We start from the raw sequence: 17,736 nt of genomic DNA, 5'->3' as shown, positions 1-17,736 counted from the left end.
AATCTGTTTGATTGTTATAGAGAACCATTAAAGTAAGCAACCTTCTGTTTACAGAGGAAGAGTTCTCTTGTTCTATAGGTGATCTGGTGCTGGAAAGAATGTAAATTAAGATGTGAATTGATATACTGTCATCTGCTTGCATTAAGAAGATAGTCTTGTAATTAAAGTATGAAAAAAGAGATCCTGCTTCTCTACCTGGCTTCGTGGCCCCTAATTTTTGTCTCTTACTTTCTTCATTTTTAAATTAACATAATATTACTTTCCTGTCTCAAAGAGCATAAATCATGAATGTTTATATCAGCACTGTAAATGTAAAATGCTGCTCTGAGTACAGGGTATTAACTGTTTGCTTTCCTACGTTGAGAATCAGAATAGTACTTCTACAGAAAGCAGCTGCCGTAACGTTGCATACAGCATGAGTTACAAACCATCTTTAAATCTAGATATTTGCTTTCAGCACTTGAATTTCTGCATCTGTCAGACCCCAATAGTATTTAAATGTATTGCTGTGTAGTTTATTGTATATTATATTGTTACACACTGCTGTTCTTATAATCACTCTACTGTCTGTAATTTCCTTTCAATTTAGTCATTTATTCTCCAGTCCTTCGTACAAAAGGACTGGACATATGGTGAAAAATAAAATGTTTTGTTTTGCATTAACAAGCCCCTACTCCTGGGTATACAATCCAGATTGCAGATAGGTGGTTCCTTGCGTACACCTGAACTGTTTTTGCAAACAGTGGCTTGAGCTGGCCCAGCTTGTAGCGCCGCACCTGAGCTAGCATGCGGGTGGCTGTACTGCTGCCGGGGCCAGGCTGGCCATGCCAGGGCAGCGACATAGTTGCGCACGTAGCGTGGCCTCTGAGCTAACGAGTCCTCCTGGGGCTCACAGCATGCCACCAAGGTCCCGGGGGGACTCGGTAGGAGCCAGCTTTGGTGCAGAAACAGTAGTAGTATTGTGTAGGTTTTCTGAGGTCTCCATTACTCGGGATCAAGGAGAAAAGGTGATATTTCTTAATCCTAGTGTTTGTTTTGCTGCTGTGCACTTCCAGCACAGTCATCTGAAGGCAATTCTTGAACTCTTAAAATGGCATTTTTGTTACCCATATGTACAGCTTTGGTCAGCCCTTCCAGGTTCTACCAAAATGCGAATGTCAAATAAGAGTTAAAATCCTTTATAATTCTTACTTCAAATAGTTTGCTTTTTATAGTAGAAAACTAATTCCCTTTAGAAAGTGATCACTCCCAAGAGTACTTGTTTTCATTTCTCCTAAGACATTTTAAAAGCATGCCAACAATTTCTGCATTAAAGCATCTTTTGAGATGATTTGGGCTGCCAAGTGAGCTTCTTGTGTGTGCTTTTTTGTGAAAATTTTATGCATGAAGAGAAGGAGTTAATGTTTTCCAAATGACGGATTGTGTTAATAAAGCAAAAGGTGATACTGCCCTGCGAAATAGTGGCCCCATAGAGATGGTGTGCATAAATGAGGATATAATGAACATGTACGTCAAGAATGCTACAAACACTAGGGCTGAAGCACAACTGAGGAACCTGCTGGAAAGAAGTCTGTCATTTTAGCTGTTCCTTCATTTTTGTGTTTTGAAGTTATAAAGGATAGTTTTCACCATAACGGAGGCAGCAGGCTGCAACAAAATAATTTAAAGGCTAATTTCCCCTTGACACTCTTTCTGTCCATTGACTTCTTAATTTTCCTAAATAAAAATGTGTTGTGTCCACTGTGGAGGTAACTCGTAGATTCAGTTCAAGACTTTTGAAAGCCTTCCATCTTTTTACCTGCTATATGCCTGCTGTACTACTGTTGATTTCCACTTTTCTTACCATGGCAATAAGAATACCTAAGTTTTAATTTAGGAAGTCTCAGTGCGAGTATCCAGAGCCTAGATGTCTTAGGGCACTACTGTTTCCAAAGGTTTCCAGATATGCCAGCATGTAGCTGGTGAGTCCTTTTCATCATTGGCCAGTTATTTTGGAAAGTTATTGGTGGAGAGATAAAAGCTGAATTGAGCTGTTCATGGTAAAAACAATTAAAATTAATGGGGATGGGGGGAAGGTGCTACCTTATAGCAATTTGAGGCTACTGCCAGAAGTGTGCTGCGCATGTGTGACAGTCAAGGGCAGTTGCAGTGCCTGCAGGTGAAAGATGGCAGGGCCATGTACTTGCAAAGGCTGAACTGATTTCAAAGTGCAACTTTGCTGGTCAAAACTGTTTATCCCTGCTTGCTGCAGGCTGGGTAGAGCATTAGTATGGAGAGTTAAATGAAGTTATGCGAAGGAAGGCAATTACTGAGCCTCGAAAGCTTTCCTTGCAGGTAGGCACTGACTTAAACATGAGCTTTGTCTCTAAAAGTACATGGTGTTTTCTTATTTACACTTAAAGTTAACATTCATTCTGAAAGTTCTGGGATGTTTGGGCTTCTAAATCTAATATGAGGAAGGACAGCTAGACAAAATTTGTGCCAATATGGATCCAGGTAGAGTGAAATAAGTGTACGAGAACCCATTCTTAGCAGTCTTGCTCACTACCTTAAATAACGTCCCCCTAACTGCCGCTGTGGTTGGCCTAGGTAGAATCCCAGGCCAATGTCTCTAAAGAGGTAGCTTTGTGATCCGCTTGGATAGTAAGACCCAGAATAGGTCTTAACATAAAAATGGTCAGTTGAGGTTAACTGTTACCAGAATGTACGAAGCAAATGTTTTGCTGTTACTTGATCGTGTTGTGCTTACTTGCTAAGCTGAGATTTTTACCAGTTATATTTATTTATGTTTTTGGAGTCTCTTTTATTAATGTAGCTACTTCACTGCCGAACAGCAGCATCTTTTTACGCACTGCTGGGTCACTTCTAGCTTCATTTTGAAATGAGAGGTTATCCTTTTTTTTTTTACTAGAAATGGAAATGTTGTACCGTATGGTTTGTACTTCCAGAAAATTCTTCTGGACTTTAATTTGTATTTGATTTTTGGCTGGTTTGCAAGGATATATGATTCAATTGATTCAGTCACATTTTTAATTGAAAACATACTTTTTCCATGTATACAAACTATGTATCATTTGCGTGCGGGGAAGAGCTCATGGGAGTGCGTTTGAGAACTCTTATCTGCACCTGGGCATAGAAGTTTAGCAAATGATCTGTGTATCCGTTGTGTATTTGTTTCTTTTTATAAACGTACGTCAGAGGTCTGAATACAAATAAAGTGTGCTATGCAGGCTAATTAAATCAATGCCTCTGTAGAAGAACTTAGTTTCTGGAACTGCTCTTGTAAATCTCAGATATAAACAAAAACCTAGTTATTTTTATATCGTTTCGCTCTGCCTCATGTACGTGATTCTGGGAGCTGGAGAGTTATATGTTTATGCTTTTATTTTTATAGCAGAATATTTGTGTGGCTGGATTTTTATTGAAGCATAATTCCTGGTTTCCTTAAAGCTGAGCAATGCTACTGTACAGTGGAAGCATACATTAATTGCAGAGTAACTGTAAAAGGTGGTTCATTTTGAAGCTGTCGAGGCTGCAGAATCGTTTTCAAGGGTTTCTGCATTAAGAATTGCTTGCCACTTTTGTAGAAATTGCTGCTTCAGCCACTGAAAGTAAATGGGAAGCTTTTCCTGAAAGAAGGATGTACAAAGACCAGCATTTAGGCCGTGGGATCTTGCTGTCCCTCCTTCTGCTGCCCTATCTACCTGTGGATGATGCAGGTACCACTACTTGTATTCTGTTTCCTTTCACCTGCGTGCTGAGATGAACAATATCCAGAGGCTCTGTTTAAGCTGAAGTTGGCTTTAGTTTGTTCTTTCTTGATTTGTTTATAGTTTCCTCACGGGCTGTAAACGGATTGTGCTAGTTCCTTTAAAATGCAGAACAACGAGACAGTACCTGTGTTAGGGGTTTAGAACCTAAATGGATGATACGATTATGGATATGGGCCTTGCTTGCATTAAATCTGATATTCCAGCTCTTTGAAGTAAACCTATCTTCTGGTGAATTCCTATATAAATATAAAATCTACTTTTTGTTAGGAGTGCAGCTTCCTTGGTTAGAACAATCAGGCCCACTTCTCATGTTAAAGTGCCACAACTCCTTTTTATTTTTAATAGCAAAATATATTGGGAGCTGAGTCAGAAGCATGGGATTTTTCAGAAGCGAACATAACACTAGTCTCTTAAAGCTTCCTGTTCATTTTGTTTGTTGCTCATTGCTTCTTAACTCTCTTTGATTTAATACTGTTCTCTGCAAAAGCAGCCATTGTAGACTCGGCCCTTTTTATATTACTAATACAGTCTAGAGAGTCAGCACAGGTCTTTATAGTTACAGATTGTTCCTAATACATTTTTTCTTTACAAGCTAAGGGCAGGACTGTACATGAATCTCTGTTATTGTATTTGTGCTTTGTACTCATGTACTTGTTGACTGTTTTACAAGCCAGTAACGTAGTAGCCACAGGATGGGAAGCTTGCCCAGAAATCTGGCATATTTAATTAGTGCTAGTAAACAAGCAGAGTTTCAAATTTAATTTTTCCTTCTTTAATTCCTTATAAACCTCAAGCCATTTAAAACTTAATTTTGACACTAGTTTCGTTTATGCAGTTGGATAATACTGAAGCAGTCCACAGCCACAGACAGGGAATAGTCCCAGTCTCTTCCAAGCAAGAAGGGAATATGAGTTGTTTTGTTTTAATAGTATCTGAGGTTGTCATAAAATTGTAAACGATAATTTTCAGGTCATCCAATACACATTTTCTTTTTGTTATGCTAAGTGTTTCAAGATGAGGAAATTGTCCTGCCATGGGTTTTGCCTTGTAAAGGAAGAGGATTGGATTTGTTGCCACTCTGGTCTTTGTGGAGAGGGTTGTTCTAAAAGCACATTACAGAGGCATCTGAATTTTGTTATTCGCCATGGCCAGTTTATTGCCTCTAGCCAGTGGTGTCTAAATCACTACCACAAATGGCATACTCAACAGAGGGCTCAGTTGCCGTCTTCTCCTTTTGCTTTTCAATCCCAGCTTGTGATCAGCAGTGAAAATGATTCTGTACTACTGCTTTCATTATTAGAGACCATTAAAGTCTGGATTAATAACATTTCTCCTATCAATTTCATTGCTGAAGCCAAGCTATGTCTGCAAACAAGTAGTGTGCCAATGTCCCCTTATCACAGCCATAAGATGCTCGTTTTAGCCAAAAACTGGGCTTTGCAATTGCAGCTGCAAAAAAAAAATATATATATATATATATATATATGTGTGTGTGTGTGTGTGTATATCAGTATTTAAATTGTGAAAAAACACTGATGAGCAGTGTCTTATTAGCTGTCAGGACAACTTTTCCTTCAAGGATGTTTTTTTTAAATGAACAATGACTGTCTCTTGTATTTATCACAAAGGCAGCTCCCTCCCAACCCACCTTCTGTATTAAGTGCATTAGCACGCGCTGGGATGTGCAGAACAACGCTCTTGTTTGCACAAAGTTTCTCATTCAGCAGTAGCCATCCAGGAGAAGGAAGCTAACTTACTGCTCAAAATACTGCCTCACTGCGTTGAATTTGCCAGCATTTTCTTCTGTCCACTGTGATCACTGTGCAAAAAGGAAAAAAGTCCTCCTACCCAGCCTTAAGCTGTTATTCAGATCCTATTAATTGGTGAAAGATGAGAAAGATTTTTAGAAATCCAACCCTGTCCTTAACATGTGGTGTATATTTATGTTTATGTTCAGCTGGGGTTTAATGTTGTAGTGCTCCAACTTTACGTCCTCCTGAAAGCATTTTAGGTGTAAGCTTACTTTATTATAGTAAGTAATATGATGCAGCAACTTCTGTTATAGCTATTAAAAAATCTGGAAATTTTAAATCATGAGTAATCTAGTTTAACCAGAAACTAATCCAGTGTGGTTCTAACCGCTGTAATTACTTGTTTAAAAAATGTAAATTTGGACCTTGGGTGGATGTTTTACCCTTCTTGTGGTAACAATAGATTTTCCTGAGTGGAATGGTGTTTTTTTGTTTTTTTGTGTGGGTTTTTTTTTCTGATGCTCATGTTCATCATCCCATGGTATTTCTGATGGTGTTTTGTAAAATGCCAGTTAGCTGTTAAAATAGTTACTCATAAAGTTCTTTTGAGCTGAAAGGACGAGTTTTGTGCAGTTGATTTCTGTCTGATTTCAACTCTCCTTTGGTTTTAAATTCAGCTGTCACTCTACAAAAAGAATGCTGTATTTTTTAATTGCAAGTCTTTGTTTTAATGAAGTTCCTATCTGACTGTCAAAGTATTTGTTGACGAGTTAAATAGTATCATTTCCTTTGAAACTAGAAAGAAATACAAATATCCTGTTATTTCTTACATGATGTTCATATCACTCAGGGGATTTCTTCCCTGCAGAATTGGGCTATATTCTACTGCTGGCGTTTTCCCTAGCCCTGATGGCTGTCTGTGCTCAGAAATCTTATGGCTCAGGGTTGATGTTGTCCTAAATCCAGACTAGCATGTATCTGTGGATGTGTCTGAATACATTGGCTGAGTCACTGCTTCAGCTTACCCAAGCCAGGAAACCCCTCTGTTTTTTTGTAGGGAAGCAGCATTCATCACGTCTAGCTGCTTATATCTTACTGTAGTTTCCCCTAAAATGTATTTTTCTTATATGTGGACCAGTCTGTGTCCTGGCCACAACAGCCAGGCTCCTTCTGCATTGGTGGTGGAGTCTAGTTCCGTACCCACTTTCTTTTAATTTCTGACTGAGATGAAGCTGTTTTCATTAACTGATTAAATATCTGACATTTATAGTTGTCTGTTAAGATCTTGTCAGGATGAAGCATGCTCACTGTGTTACCAAATGCTAAAATGTCTGCATTTAAAGCGAAGTTGAGGTGTGAATAGGTATGACTGTAAAACCTTGTCATGAATCAAGTGAGACAGAAGCAGTAGGTTCCAGGGGGAAATCAAAAGGAAACACAGGTCAAAGCATCAGTCTAGGAAGCTACAGAACCTCAAGGAGCAGGAGGTAAGAATAATTCACTTACTGTAGATGAAGGAAATGAGTGTTGCCAGATTTACTGCAGAGGACATCCTACTTGGGCTGGATTTAGGTAGTTTTCAGTAATTTAAAATACAACACTTGAATTTTTCCCTTCTTTGGATTCAAAGCTCATGTCGTCTTTCTTGTTTTCTAGACTCTAAGTGTTGGGGGGAGCCGGATGCTGCTTTGTCTGTCCAACACAAAACATGCATTGCTGAATAATGCTTAAGATGTAAAAACTGGGTGTGCTCTTTTCTTGTCGGTCTGTCTGTCTTGTTCTCTCTGTCTGTTCTTTCTACTGACTCTAATAGTTTGCTGTCAGTCTCTTGTCATATTGTTCTTGGGTTCCGTGAAATTTAACTGTGGAAAGAGATAGAAATATAATGCAATGAAGTTTGCATGCATTGCCTTTTAGTTTGTTTTTTAAAAGGAGAATGCTGGCTGACTTTTACAAAGATGATGGTTTGAATGCATATATCTTCTAAACAAAGACTCAGAGACATGCATCTTCTGTCAGAGGAGCCCATTTGCTTTTCAGTTGAAGATCCTACCAGAGGAAAGTGAGTGATCAGGTATGGCCCGTGCACAGTAACAGGTTGCAAGGGAGATTTTTAATTCTGATAAACTGATGATGCAGAAGAAGGTGGCTTTCATGAGGTACCTGGAAGGTTTTTCACAATGGGAAATCTAAAGGTATGTGTGACAGCTATGGTTTGTCCTGCTTCTGGGCGCTGCCCTGTGGAAGGGAAAAGCTTTTTTTCACCTTGGCTTTTCCGCTTCTGATTTTACTTGCAATTGGGGGTAGGGTGGGGTGAGGGGTTCTTTTTGCCTGTGTGTTTCAGTAGCCTGAAGGTAGGCAATGACCTTAAATCCCTGAATTTTGCAGATCACGGATTATAAATTCTAGCCACTAGTAAAATCCACCTCACCTGGGAGGCACGAAATGTCTTTTGAGCCTTATTCAGCAAGGCTCTGAGCAGTGAGTTGCACTGTTCTGGGTACTGTTTTGTTTGTCTTTGAGTCTAGGCCAGTGACATAAAGAAATTGTGGCAGCTTTGCTGTGTTTAAGCTATATATTGCTAGTGACCTACAGCTTTGACCCAGTATTTAGTTTCACTGTTTCCCATGCATTTACTGTAATTATTTGATTTAAGAAAATATATCATATGTCTACTGCTTAGCCCTTTGGGAACTGGCGTAGGAGGGATCAGCAGGAGCTGCTGTTCTTCGGTAGCCTCTGTACTATTCTCCAGCTTCAGCTGTTTGCTTAAAACTTGTTCTTCTTATGTGTTGTCATCCTTTCAGCCCTGGCGATTTTAGGGAACTGTTATTTACTAATGTGAATTTCCATTAAGCAGGAAGCAAAATGAGCTGAAATTTGGAAATTATTAAGCTTACCAGGTGCAGACTTTTAGCTCTTTTTCCTTGTTTAACAAAGAAAGCATTTCCCAAAGCTTGATTAAATCTCTTAAATCATAGTTTAGCCCAGCATAAGACAAATAAGCTCAAATACCAGATCTGAACCAGTGGCTAAGCCATGTCCTGTTCTGTTGGAATTGAATCAGTTATAGTGTACAATAAACTCTTTTATTGTCATCCTGGCCTTAACTGTAGCATAAGATGATTACATTGAATGCATATAATAATAAAGCTTACACTTTGTATATACTTCTTTAAATATTTTGGCAAACTACAGAAAGAACTTTTACGTGCAAGGCTTGATTAATTCTTTTCCTCTGTATATAGAACAAGTAGCTGCCAGAGCTCAAGGGTAAAACCTATTAATAATGTCTCTCCCACAATTCCCTCCCTCTTTTACAGTGTATTCTGTTCATGCTGAACTCTGTACTCATCATTTTGGTCTCTCTCTGTTGCTTTCCCAGTTTCTACATGGCAACTTGGGGTGTTCTGGCAGAGTTGCATCTAGCAGAAAAGTATCTTCTATAAAAGATTTGCACAAACTGTGTGTTTCAGTGGAGGGCAGGGAAATAGAAAAAAGGTAGGGTGGTTGCGGGGAGCCCTGGTTCCGGCGTTACTTCCTATAGTTGTTAGATTATATAGTTGTAGTTGGTATAGTTGGTATGGCAGGGAAGACCTTAGATCCAAGTGTAGGGAAATGCCTTCCCCAGCAGCTGTGTCCAGCATGCTCTGAGGGATGCACATGCAGCCAGCAACACAGCCGTGCATCTGCTGGGGAGCGTTCCTCTGATTTGGGCATGGGTAAAGTATTATTGCTATTCTCATTTGTTTTTTATATGGGGAAACTGAAGCGGGGCAAAGAAAAACAGTTTGTATAAGGTCATGGGATGAGTTGGCAGCACAGCCATCAGAACTCCTAAGCCATTCAGCTTCGAAGTCGGGGAGATGGTAATGTTAAAGCACAAGGTCAGTGTTAAGATAACGACTGTTTTGTACAGGAGCTCACACTGGATCATTATAAACCGTTTTTGACCTGAAACAAGTATTAATCCTGTGTACTGAGTGCTAACCTATACTCTTTGTACTAAAGTGGTTTCATCTTTGGCTATCAATGAAAGAAGGTTCCTTTACCAAAAAGTTTTCAGCATATTTTTGTCAGGAACAGGTTCATAATTTTTGTTAGGTCTCGTGGATATATTACAAATGTAATACAAAAAAAAGGCATGCGGTGAAGGTTTTAATTAGAAAAATTTATTATTCAGAAGACTTTCAAGCAGCTTAGCTCATTAGATCAATACAATTTTTTGATTTGAAAAGTGCTTCCCACTCCTGATGCAGTGTCTCTTCAGAAGTAACAGCCCAAAGGATGGAATATTGTGTTCTCCTTAGGTAGCTATCAGACATGTCTCCTGGCAGTTGACTGGGCATCTGATGTTAGAGTTGAGCTGTGAATGTGACATGTCCTCCCTTTGCAGGTCCTCAAGGGACCAAAGTCTGTCTTTCCCTCTTGTCCAAGATTGTTACAAAATTGGGGGAGGAGAAACAGGGAGAGCCTGGGGTGCCTCTGAGCTTGGAAACAGAGGTGAGGGTCATGGGGCCTGTGGCACATTTTGTAGCACAAGTGGTAGTAGCCTATGCCTTCTTCAGATCCATCTTGGGGAAGTGCATTTCTGCCAGACTATGCCCCTTTTCCCTCTATCCAGCTCTCTTATGCCCCTGAAGTATTATTCCTCATACCGTGAACAGAACCAGTTTTGCCACTCGAGATACTGCACCATCTAATTAACCTTTATTCATTTCTCCTTTAAAGTCCAGCAGAAAACGGGTGACTGAGCAAAATTTTGCAGGATGGCCCAGAAATTGTCGAAGTTGTGCTGTGCACTGTCTACAGCTACTGCTCTTCAGCCCAGAGGTGGCAGCATTTCACTGGTGGGCAAAGTGGGCCTTGGATGCAGTAGGGATATTCATTTTGCTAAGTGCTTTGGGATCTTTTTGGCCAAAAGCACTGTGTAAAATTAAGGTGTCTGGGATTTTGAAGAGCCAACATAACAGTGGTCTTTCATTATTAGTGAGTTTACAGCCAAGAACTGTCCTGTAAATGAGCAATGTGATTTAGAGATTTTTTTTTTTCTTTAAAAGTAGGAATGCTTGAGACATTAAAGGTGGTCTGGCAGCTTTTGCTATAAGACTTCTTTTAGTGTTGATCTGTATACTGGTTTTATATCAGCATGAGAACACCGCCGCCGTGTAGACAATCAAGGGTCGGCGCTATGCATTGGATTAGACGGTACACTTCTTCATGTAAGACTACAGTACATACGGAGAATGTGGTAGCCTAGCTGTGCAGACTGTATGAGCTATGTGTGATTTAATTAGAAAAGAAATGAGTGTGGAATGCATAGTTTGCACTTAGTGTGCTTTTATTTTTTTAGAGGTATGGGGATGGGGGGAGGATGAACTAATGTGAGGGCGGACATAATTCGCATATCAGTTCAGAAGCCAGATTAATCATTGTATTTATGATTGGTTTTTCACTGTGTCAGTGCTTGGATTAGAGTACGGATAGCCTCAGGTCTTTGAGCTTTTTTAAAGACCTTCATATTTTTCATCAGCAGCTGTATGAAGTTAAAGGGAAAGAGGCCCTGGGATTTCTCTTTCTCAGCTAGTTTATTTGGGAGGTGGTGAGGTTAATGTGGCAATATCCCATGCTTAGTAGAGAGGCTTTTTGGCTTTAAGCATTGTGTGTGCTCCCTTCAGATTTATGATTTTGACCCTAGTCTGGCATTATCACATTGTCAGTGGGAGTGCGGGGCCGGTTTGAACCTCCAGCTCTTGGCAGTAATCTCTCTTAATTAGTTTACAGTTGAAACAATTGTCCGTCTTTTTGCCTTTAAACAGGGGAAGTTTGCTCTATCAGTGGTTGATTTCCCTGAGGGAGGAAATCCTGAGAGAGGTTATCGGGAAGAAAAAGTTCAGGGCTCCCCTTTCAAAGTAATGCCATGTATGAAGCATGCATCAATCCTGTTAATACTGCTTATTATTTCACGATGGCGTGTGAGGAATTACACCCACCAACCTTTCTAAGGACTCTTGCAGACCTTTATGCACCCTCATCCCGCATCAGGGTTTTCTGGAATTATGTGCTAATAAAAGCTAATTTTACACATTAAATTACATTCTTGGAAATTGCTCTTTTAATTGCTGATCTTTCCCTGACTTCTCAACAGATCTCTGAGCCTCCTCATTGTTGACTTTCTGCCAGGGAGCCCTCCATGCCTCATCATTAGGGCTAAAATCTGCCATCGCTTACCATAACACACAGAGCTTGCAACTGGGAGCAGCCCCTTCCTTTGCATGTGAGCACACACAATAATAGCCGCTATAATGGCAGAGCCGATGGGAGTTTTGCCGTGTGTTTTAATGACTCGTGCTTGATTACATTTGCTAGATTGAGCCGAAGTTCATTTAGTAATTGGTATGATTCGGCGAGAGGGTTCACATTTGACATTCCTAGCTCGTTAAAGAGCTCCAACAATGGCCATTACAACTTTCATCTCTATAGCAATCCTCTCAGATATATATCCAGTCATTTTCTTTTGATAAACTACCCAACCCAGCATTCATTAACACTTAACCGTCTGCAGCTGGCCCCTCCTAGTACCTTCTCTGTTGCTTTGATGATATAATTAAAAGCATTCTGTATTATCTTCCTCAGACCGGTAAGTCTAGGTGCATCAGCTCTCAGCACATGCACTGTTTGTTATTTGATTCTCTCTGTATCAGCCGTTCCTTGTGACTGGCTCATGTTTCATATGTTGTAAAGATTAGCTGATGGAGAGAGAGATCAGAGGCATGAGAAGAGTGTGGCTTTCAATATTGGTATCCAGATGCTCTTTTGAAATGGTGATGGAGTTTGTTGTTATCTATTAGATTACTTGCCTCCTTTTCTTTTACCTGAAGATAAACTGGCTTAAGCACTAGTCACTGAAAATTAGTGTCATCTTTAGTGGCTTGTTATGATAGAGTACTCTTATCAGTCTGGTTTAGGGTGGCTATTCTCTCCTTGAGCCTGGTTTACAGAAGTCACAGCTTTGTTTATGCATGTGCCCAAACTTGCCTGTTTGACCTTTGAAGCTGTGATTATAATATTAATCTGTGGGACTGTTTGGTTGCAAATCACTTAGGTGGTCTGTATTTCAAAGGATTTTCATTGTGGGACCTCCCTCCTGTCCAGCGTGATGATGTTACTGTTTGTATATGCAGCGCTGAAAGCTAACGTAGAGGGGTGTTTCGGTACATCTCCTTGCCTGGCTGTACTTTTTGTGATGGAGCTGCAAGAAGGATCGCACTGTGCCACTGTCTGTCCACTTTCACTGCTTTTGTGTAAAGTTGTTATAAAGTTGCTTAGCTACAGTAAAATTGTATCTGTATGCAAATATTGTACAAACCTCAGCTAGCAAGTCCTCAGGACCCTGCCCTGGAGCTAAATAGTGTTATTCCAGCTTGCAGGTGGAAAGCCTGCATATATGAAAGCCACGCAGACAACTGGCAGCGGAACCAGCGTTTTTTGAGGAGTTCCTGTTTTATGCTTTTCATGCCTTGCCTTGTGTTTAAGGGTGGCAGGGGGAGGTGTTACGGATCTTGAAGAGGGAGGGAAAGCCTGGTGGCATTCTGGCACTAAAAAAGCTGTGTCCTGTTGGTCATCTTCAAGCTAAGAATTGTTTTCTTTCTTTACTTTTCCCTCTCCTTCCTGCTCTGTTTCCTTTTCCGTTTCAGTTTTTTTATGCCTCTTTCCTTCTTACATTGTTTTATTAATTTTTCCTACTTTCCTGCCTGCTCCATTTCTTTTCATTTTTCCACCCACTACAGTAAATTTATATATTAATTAATATACACAATATAATAAACAAATACCAGGCAGCACTTTTTTCTTGGAGAAATTATGAAAATTCTCCATCCCTTACAAATACACAAAATGTTGAAACCATCCTCAGGATACAGAGCAGGAGGGAGTCTACTGACTTCCAAATGCAAGGCCTCATTATAACTAGTGGAGTCCTCATCCTCTTTGCATAGGAAACATTGCTATTTGGGCTGGCTTCCACAGCAACATCTGGGTCACTGATAACATCAGTACTGGAGCATTGCTAGGTGAGCTCATGTTTTGTTAATGAAGTAATCTACTAAAAGCCTATATATCATTTTTGAGTACAATGTACTTTACTGCAAGTGTTATACTATTATTATAAGAACTTTCCTTTGCAAGTGGGACTTAAGGAGATTGTCCCTGTAGTTAATAATATGCCTAGCTTGAATTGAATGACCTGCTTGAGAAATGCCATCTATATTATAAAATTTTACCACTTAAATACTTTGGTAGTTCAATTCAGTAATCAAGAGGAATACACTGAAAATGGCTTGCTAGAACTCCTGATATTCTCAGTAGCTTTGGTGTTGATAAATATTTCAGTAGGCTAGTATTGGTTTACTAAATATACATATTAGCTCCAGACCTTGTGAGTGATCCCTCTACTGAGCTAACAAAATAATGAAAGTAAAAGTAAATGAAAGTGATCTTGATCACAAACATCTGACTTTATCACATCCTGGAGTAAGAGAGCAGAGATTGGATGGAATATTCTGACAATATAGCTTGTTCAAACTTCATTATGAAATTCAGGCATCAAAGGAGAAAAACTAAAAATACAGGCAATTTCAGGTGTGAATTGAAATTTTTTTTTCTCCTTAATAACCTTCCCTGGAGATCACAAGTCTAATTACAGGTATCTCAAACAGCCCAGTGTAGTCCCAGTTTGCCTTTTTTGTTTTGTTTTGTTTTTATCTACAAGCTAAATACTTCAGTAGCTTTTCTCCCCTGAGAGATAGTGGAGGGCGTTCAGACATCCAGAACACTCTAAAATAATCACAGAATCACAGAATCACAGAATCGCTGAGGTTGGAAGGGACCTCTGGAGATCATCTAGTCCAACCCCCCTGCTCAAGCAGGGTCACCTAGAGCACATTGCACAGGATCGCATCCAGGTGTGTTTTGAATATCTCCAGAGAAGGAGACTCCACCACCTCTCGGGGCAACCTGTTCCAGTGCTCTGTCACCCTCACAGTGAAAAAGTTTTTCCTCATGTTCAGATGGAAGTGTCTGTGTTTCAGTTTGTGCCCGTTGCCTCGCGTCCTGTCGCTCGGCACCACTGAAAAGAGTCTGGTCCCATCCTCTCGACACCCTCCCTTCAGATACTTGTACACGTTGATAAGATCTCCTCTCAGCCTTCTCTTCTCCAGGCTAAACAGGCCCAGCTCTCTCAGCCTTTCCTCATAAGAGAGATGCTCCAGTCCCCTAATCATCTTTGTGGCCCTTCGCTGGACTTGCTCCAGTAGTGCCACATCCCTCTTGTACTGGGGAGCCCAGAACTGGACACAGTACTCCAGATGTGGCCTCACCAGGGCTGAGTAGAGGGGGAGAATCACCTCCCTCGACCTGCTGGCAACACTCTTCCTGATACACCCCAGGATACCATTGGCCTTCTTGGCCACAAGGGCACATTGCTGCCTCATGCTTAACTTGGTGTCCACCAGCACTCCCAGGTCCTTCTCGGCAGAGCTGCTTTCCAGCAGGTCAGCCCCCAACCTGTGCTGGTGCATGGGGTTATTCCTCCCCAGGTGCAGGACCCTGCACTTGCCTTTGTTGAACTTCAGGAGGTTCCTCTCTGCCCACCTCTCCAGCCTGTCCAGGTCTCTCTGAATGGCAGCACAGCCCTCTGGCGTATCCGCCACTCCTCCCAGTTTTGCATTGTCAGCAAACTTGCTGAGGGTGCACTCTGTGCCTTCATCCAGGTCATTGATGAAGAAGTTGAACAAGACTGGACCCAGTACTGACCCCTGGGGGACACCGCTAGCTACAGGCCTCCAACTAGACTCTGTGCCACTGATCACAACTCTCTGAGCTCTGCCATTCAGCCAGTTCTCAATCCACCTCACTGTCCACTCATCTAACCCACGCTTCCTGAGCTTGTCTGTGAGGATGCTATGGGAGACAGTGTCAAAAGCCTTGCTGAAGTCTAGGTTAATGTTACAGGTGTGTGGAAGGGAAAGCAGTATTGGCATAAAATATCAGGCTTCTTTGAGATAGGTTGCATATAGGTTTTCCACTATATCCCAAGAGCAGAAAATGCACAAAAGGAAGTGATCAATGAGTCTTTCTGCTTTAGAGCTTTGCTCTTAACAGAGATTTGAAGCTATTAGAGGCTTCTGAGTTACTGAAATACTAACATGCCACTGGTCTGATAGGTACGACTTCCTTATTTGAAGGCTATTTGGCTAATGATGAGAGAGAGTTTCGCTGACTTTGTCCTTCTTACTGGGCTGACTAGGCAAATGCTCTGTAATTGAGCTGCGGCAGTTGTTTCCAATGTGTAGTATAGAAAAAGGGGGGCAGAGACCATCTCCAATCCCTATCCCCCTCCAGGAAGCGTTGGAAAAAATACAGTAGTGGTGGTGTGTTTGCTAGTGGAACATGCACAGCCTTGCATATTAGGGCAGGCACTTAGCCAGAAGCTTTGAATTATTGTACCCTGACATTACCCGCTGTAACTTTTAGCACTCTGGGCCCATTACTTTGGCTTCCTGCCCAGCAATGTGCAATTTCCACTTAAAAAAAATAAGAAGATGTAGCAGGAGTAATGACTCCTTGGAGGAGGTATTTTCTTTTGCAACAAATCAACCCAGAGCCAGCAGGTGTAAGTTTATAGACGCAGTCCAATAATGGCAGCCTGCACCGTTCTCCTCTCTGTTAATCCAGCAATAGATGGACAGGACTAGATCTATCTTTGTAAACTTTTCACTGCCCACTGACTTAATTGCAAAGTCAAGCTTTTAAAAATGGTCATGCAAAATTCCATTGTGACTTTCCGTTTTTTTCTTTTCCAGGCACCCTAGAATGCACGTCAGAACAGGGCTAATGGATGCCCATCTCTACTGTCTGAAGAAATATGTGGTAGACTTCCTTGTAGAAAACAGGTAAGACACCTGGCAAAACATGAGGTAGCAGCAGGTGTTTGTGCAAACATATGGTTCATACCATAGCTTTTAAAGGAAAATTTGTTTCATTAAATCAGCTCGCATAAAATAGAAATGTAAAAGAAACCAGTTCTTAAAACACTGTAACTTCACTGAAAAGAATGTCAAACATTACATCCGAGTTTCTTATTCAGATTTTTTTTTTAAATCTAATAACAGCCTTTTTAAAAATCTAATAACAGCAAAAAGTGAAAGCTAAAATTTTTGCATCTTTTCTGCATCCCTTGTTTTCCTAATGTATCTGTCCTTGGCTGCTCATTTCAGCAGGGCTCCCCCATTGTTAGAGCTGTGAATACATTTCTGACCTTTGATTTCCCCTACCACAGTCTGTTTTGGCCTTTGAAATCACCTTTTCTCTCCCCCTTCACACCCACCACCACTGCAGGTGGGCTATCTCTGTAGCATCCTATGTTTTTAGCTTGTGGTGTTCCTCTCTAAAAACTCTGAGACCACCCACTGAGAGTAAGAAAAACATCCATTTATGGAAGCAGAGAAGGATCTTAGCTATAATATTTCATGAAACAGACAAAAAAAAAAAAAACTGTTTGTCTTTAAAAAACAAACAAGTGAACAACCCCCTCACAGTATGTAGTTTGGTTTTGGAATGACTTCTAGTTCTTAGACTTTTTGTAGCTGTCTCCTGACCACTGTACATATTGAATGTTCACGGAGTTTTCAGCAGTATTTCTCCCATTTTAAGTAAGATGAAAGATAAAGGGTCGACTAAGTGTTGTGTTCAAAGTGCTTTTCCTTAGCAGATAAACTGGCATGTAAGAAAACACTGAGGGAGGAAAAAAGGAATTTCTGGTAGTCTTAATCATATACAATTCTGGTGATGCAAGTTTTCAGCTGGATACATGATTGAAGGATGGCTTCTGAGATAAGGTTCTTTGAGTGAGTTAAAGTTAAGTGGAAAATCTGTGTTAACCCCCAGGACAATTTCTTACCATGCGTAAGAGTAGAGCTTATCTACTGCTGTGACTGGCATGTGGAGGCATTGTACAAGTCATTTTAGTTTTAGTTCCCATTTGTATATAGGAGCATGTTTGAAAGGTGAGAAAGCTCCAGGAGCAGCAGATAATTTAAATATGGAGCAGGTCCTTTATTCAGGAGAAAGTCAGTGGCATTTTCAGTCCTTATAGATCATATGGTAGTGTGAAGTAGTGTTTACTCCTTTCTTTTGTCATAATATAACATGTA

General features: G+C 40.6%; 1 protein-coding gene across 1 annotated transcript in view; it reads left to right on the top strand.

Annotated features, from left to right (window-relative positions):
- Positions 1–17,736, top strand: part of EIF2B3 (eukaryotic translation initiation factor 2B subunit gamma) — a 102,056-nt gene that overhangs the window by 35,712 nt on the left and 48,608 nt on the right. The window contains exon 6 of the mRNA XM_067301117.1: positions 16,387–16,476. Within this exon, the coding sequence (XP_067157218.1) occupies positions 16,387–16,476 (90 nt within the window). The remainder of the gene's footprint in view (positions 1–16,386; positions 16,477–17,736) is intronic.

This window comes from Apteryx mantelli, chromosome 8 (assembly GCF_036417845.1).
Source record: "Apteryx mantelli isolate bAptMan1 chromosome 8, bAptMan1.hap1, whole genome shotgun sequence".
In the NCBI taxonomy this organism is placed as follows: Eukaryota; Metazoa; Chordata; class Aves; order Apterygiformes; family Apterygidae; genus Apteryx; species Apteryx mantelli.
This window is presented reverse-complemented; position numbering and strand designations above follow the sequence as displayed.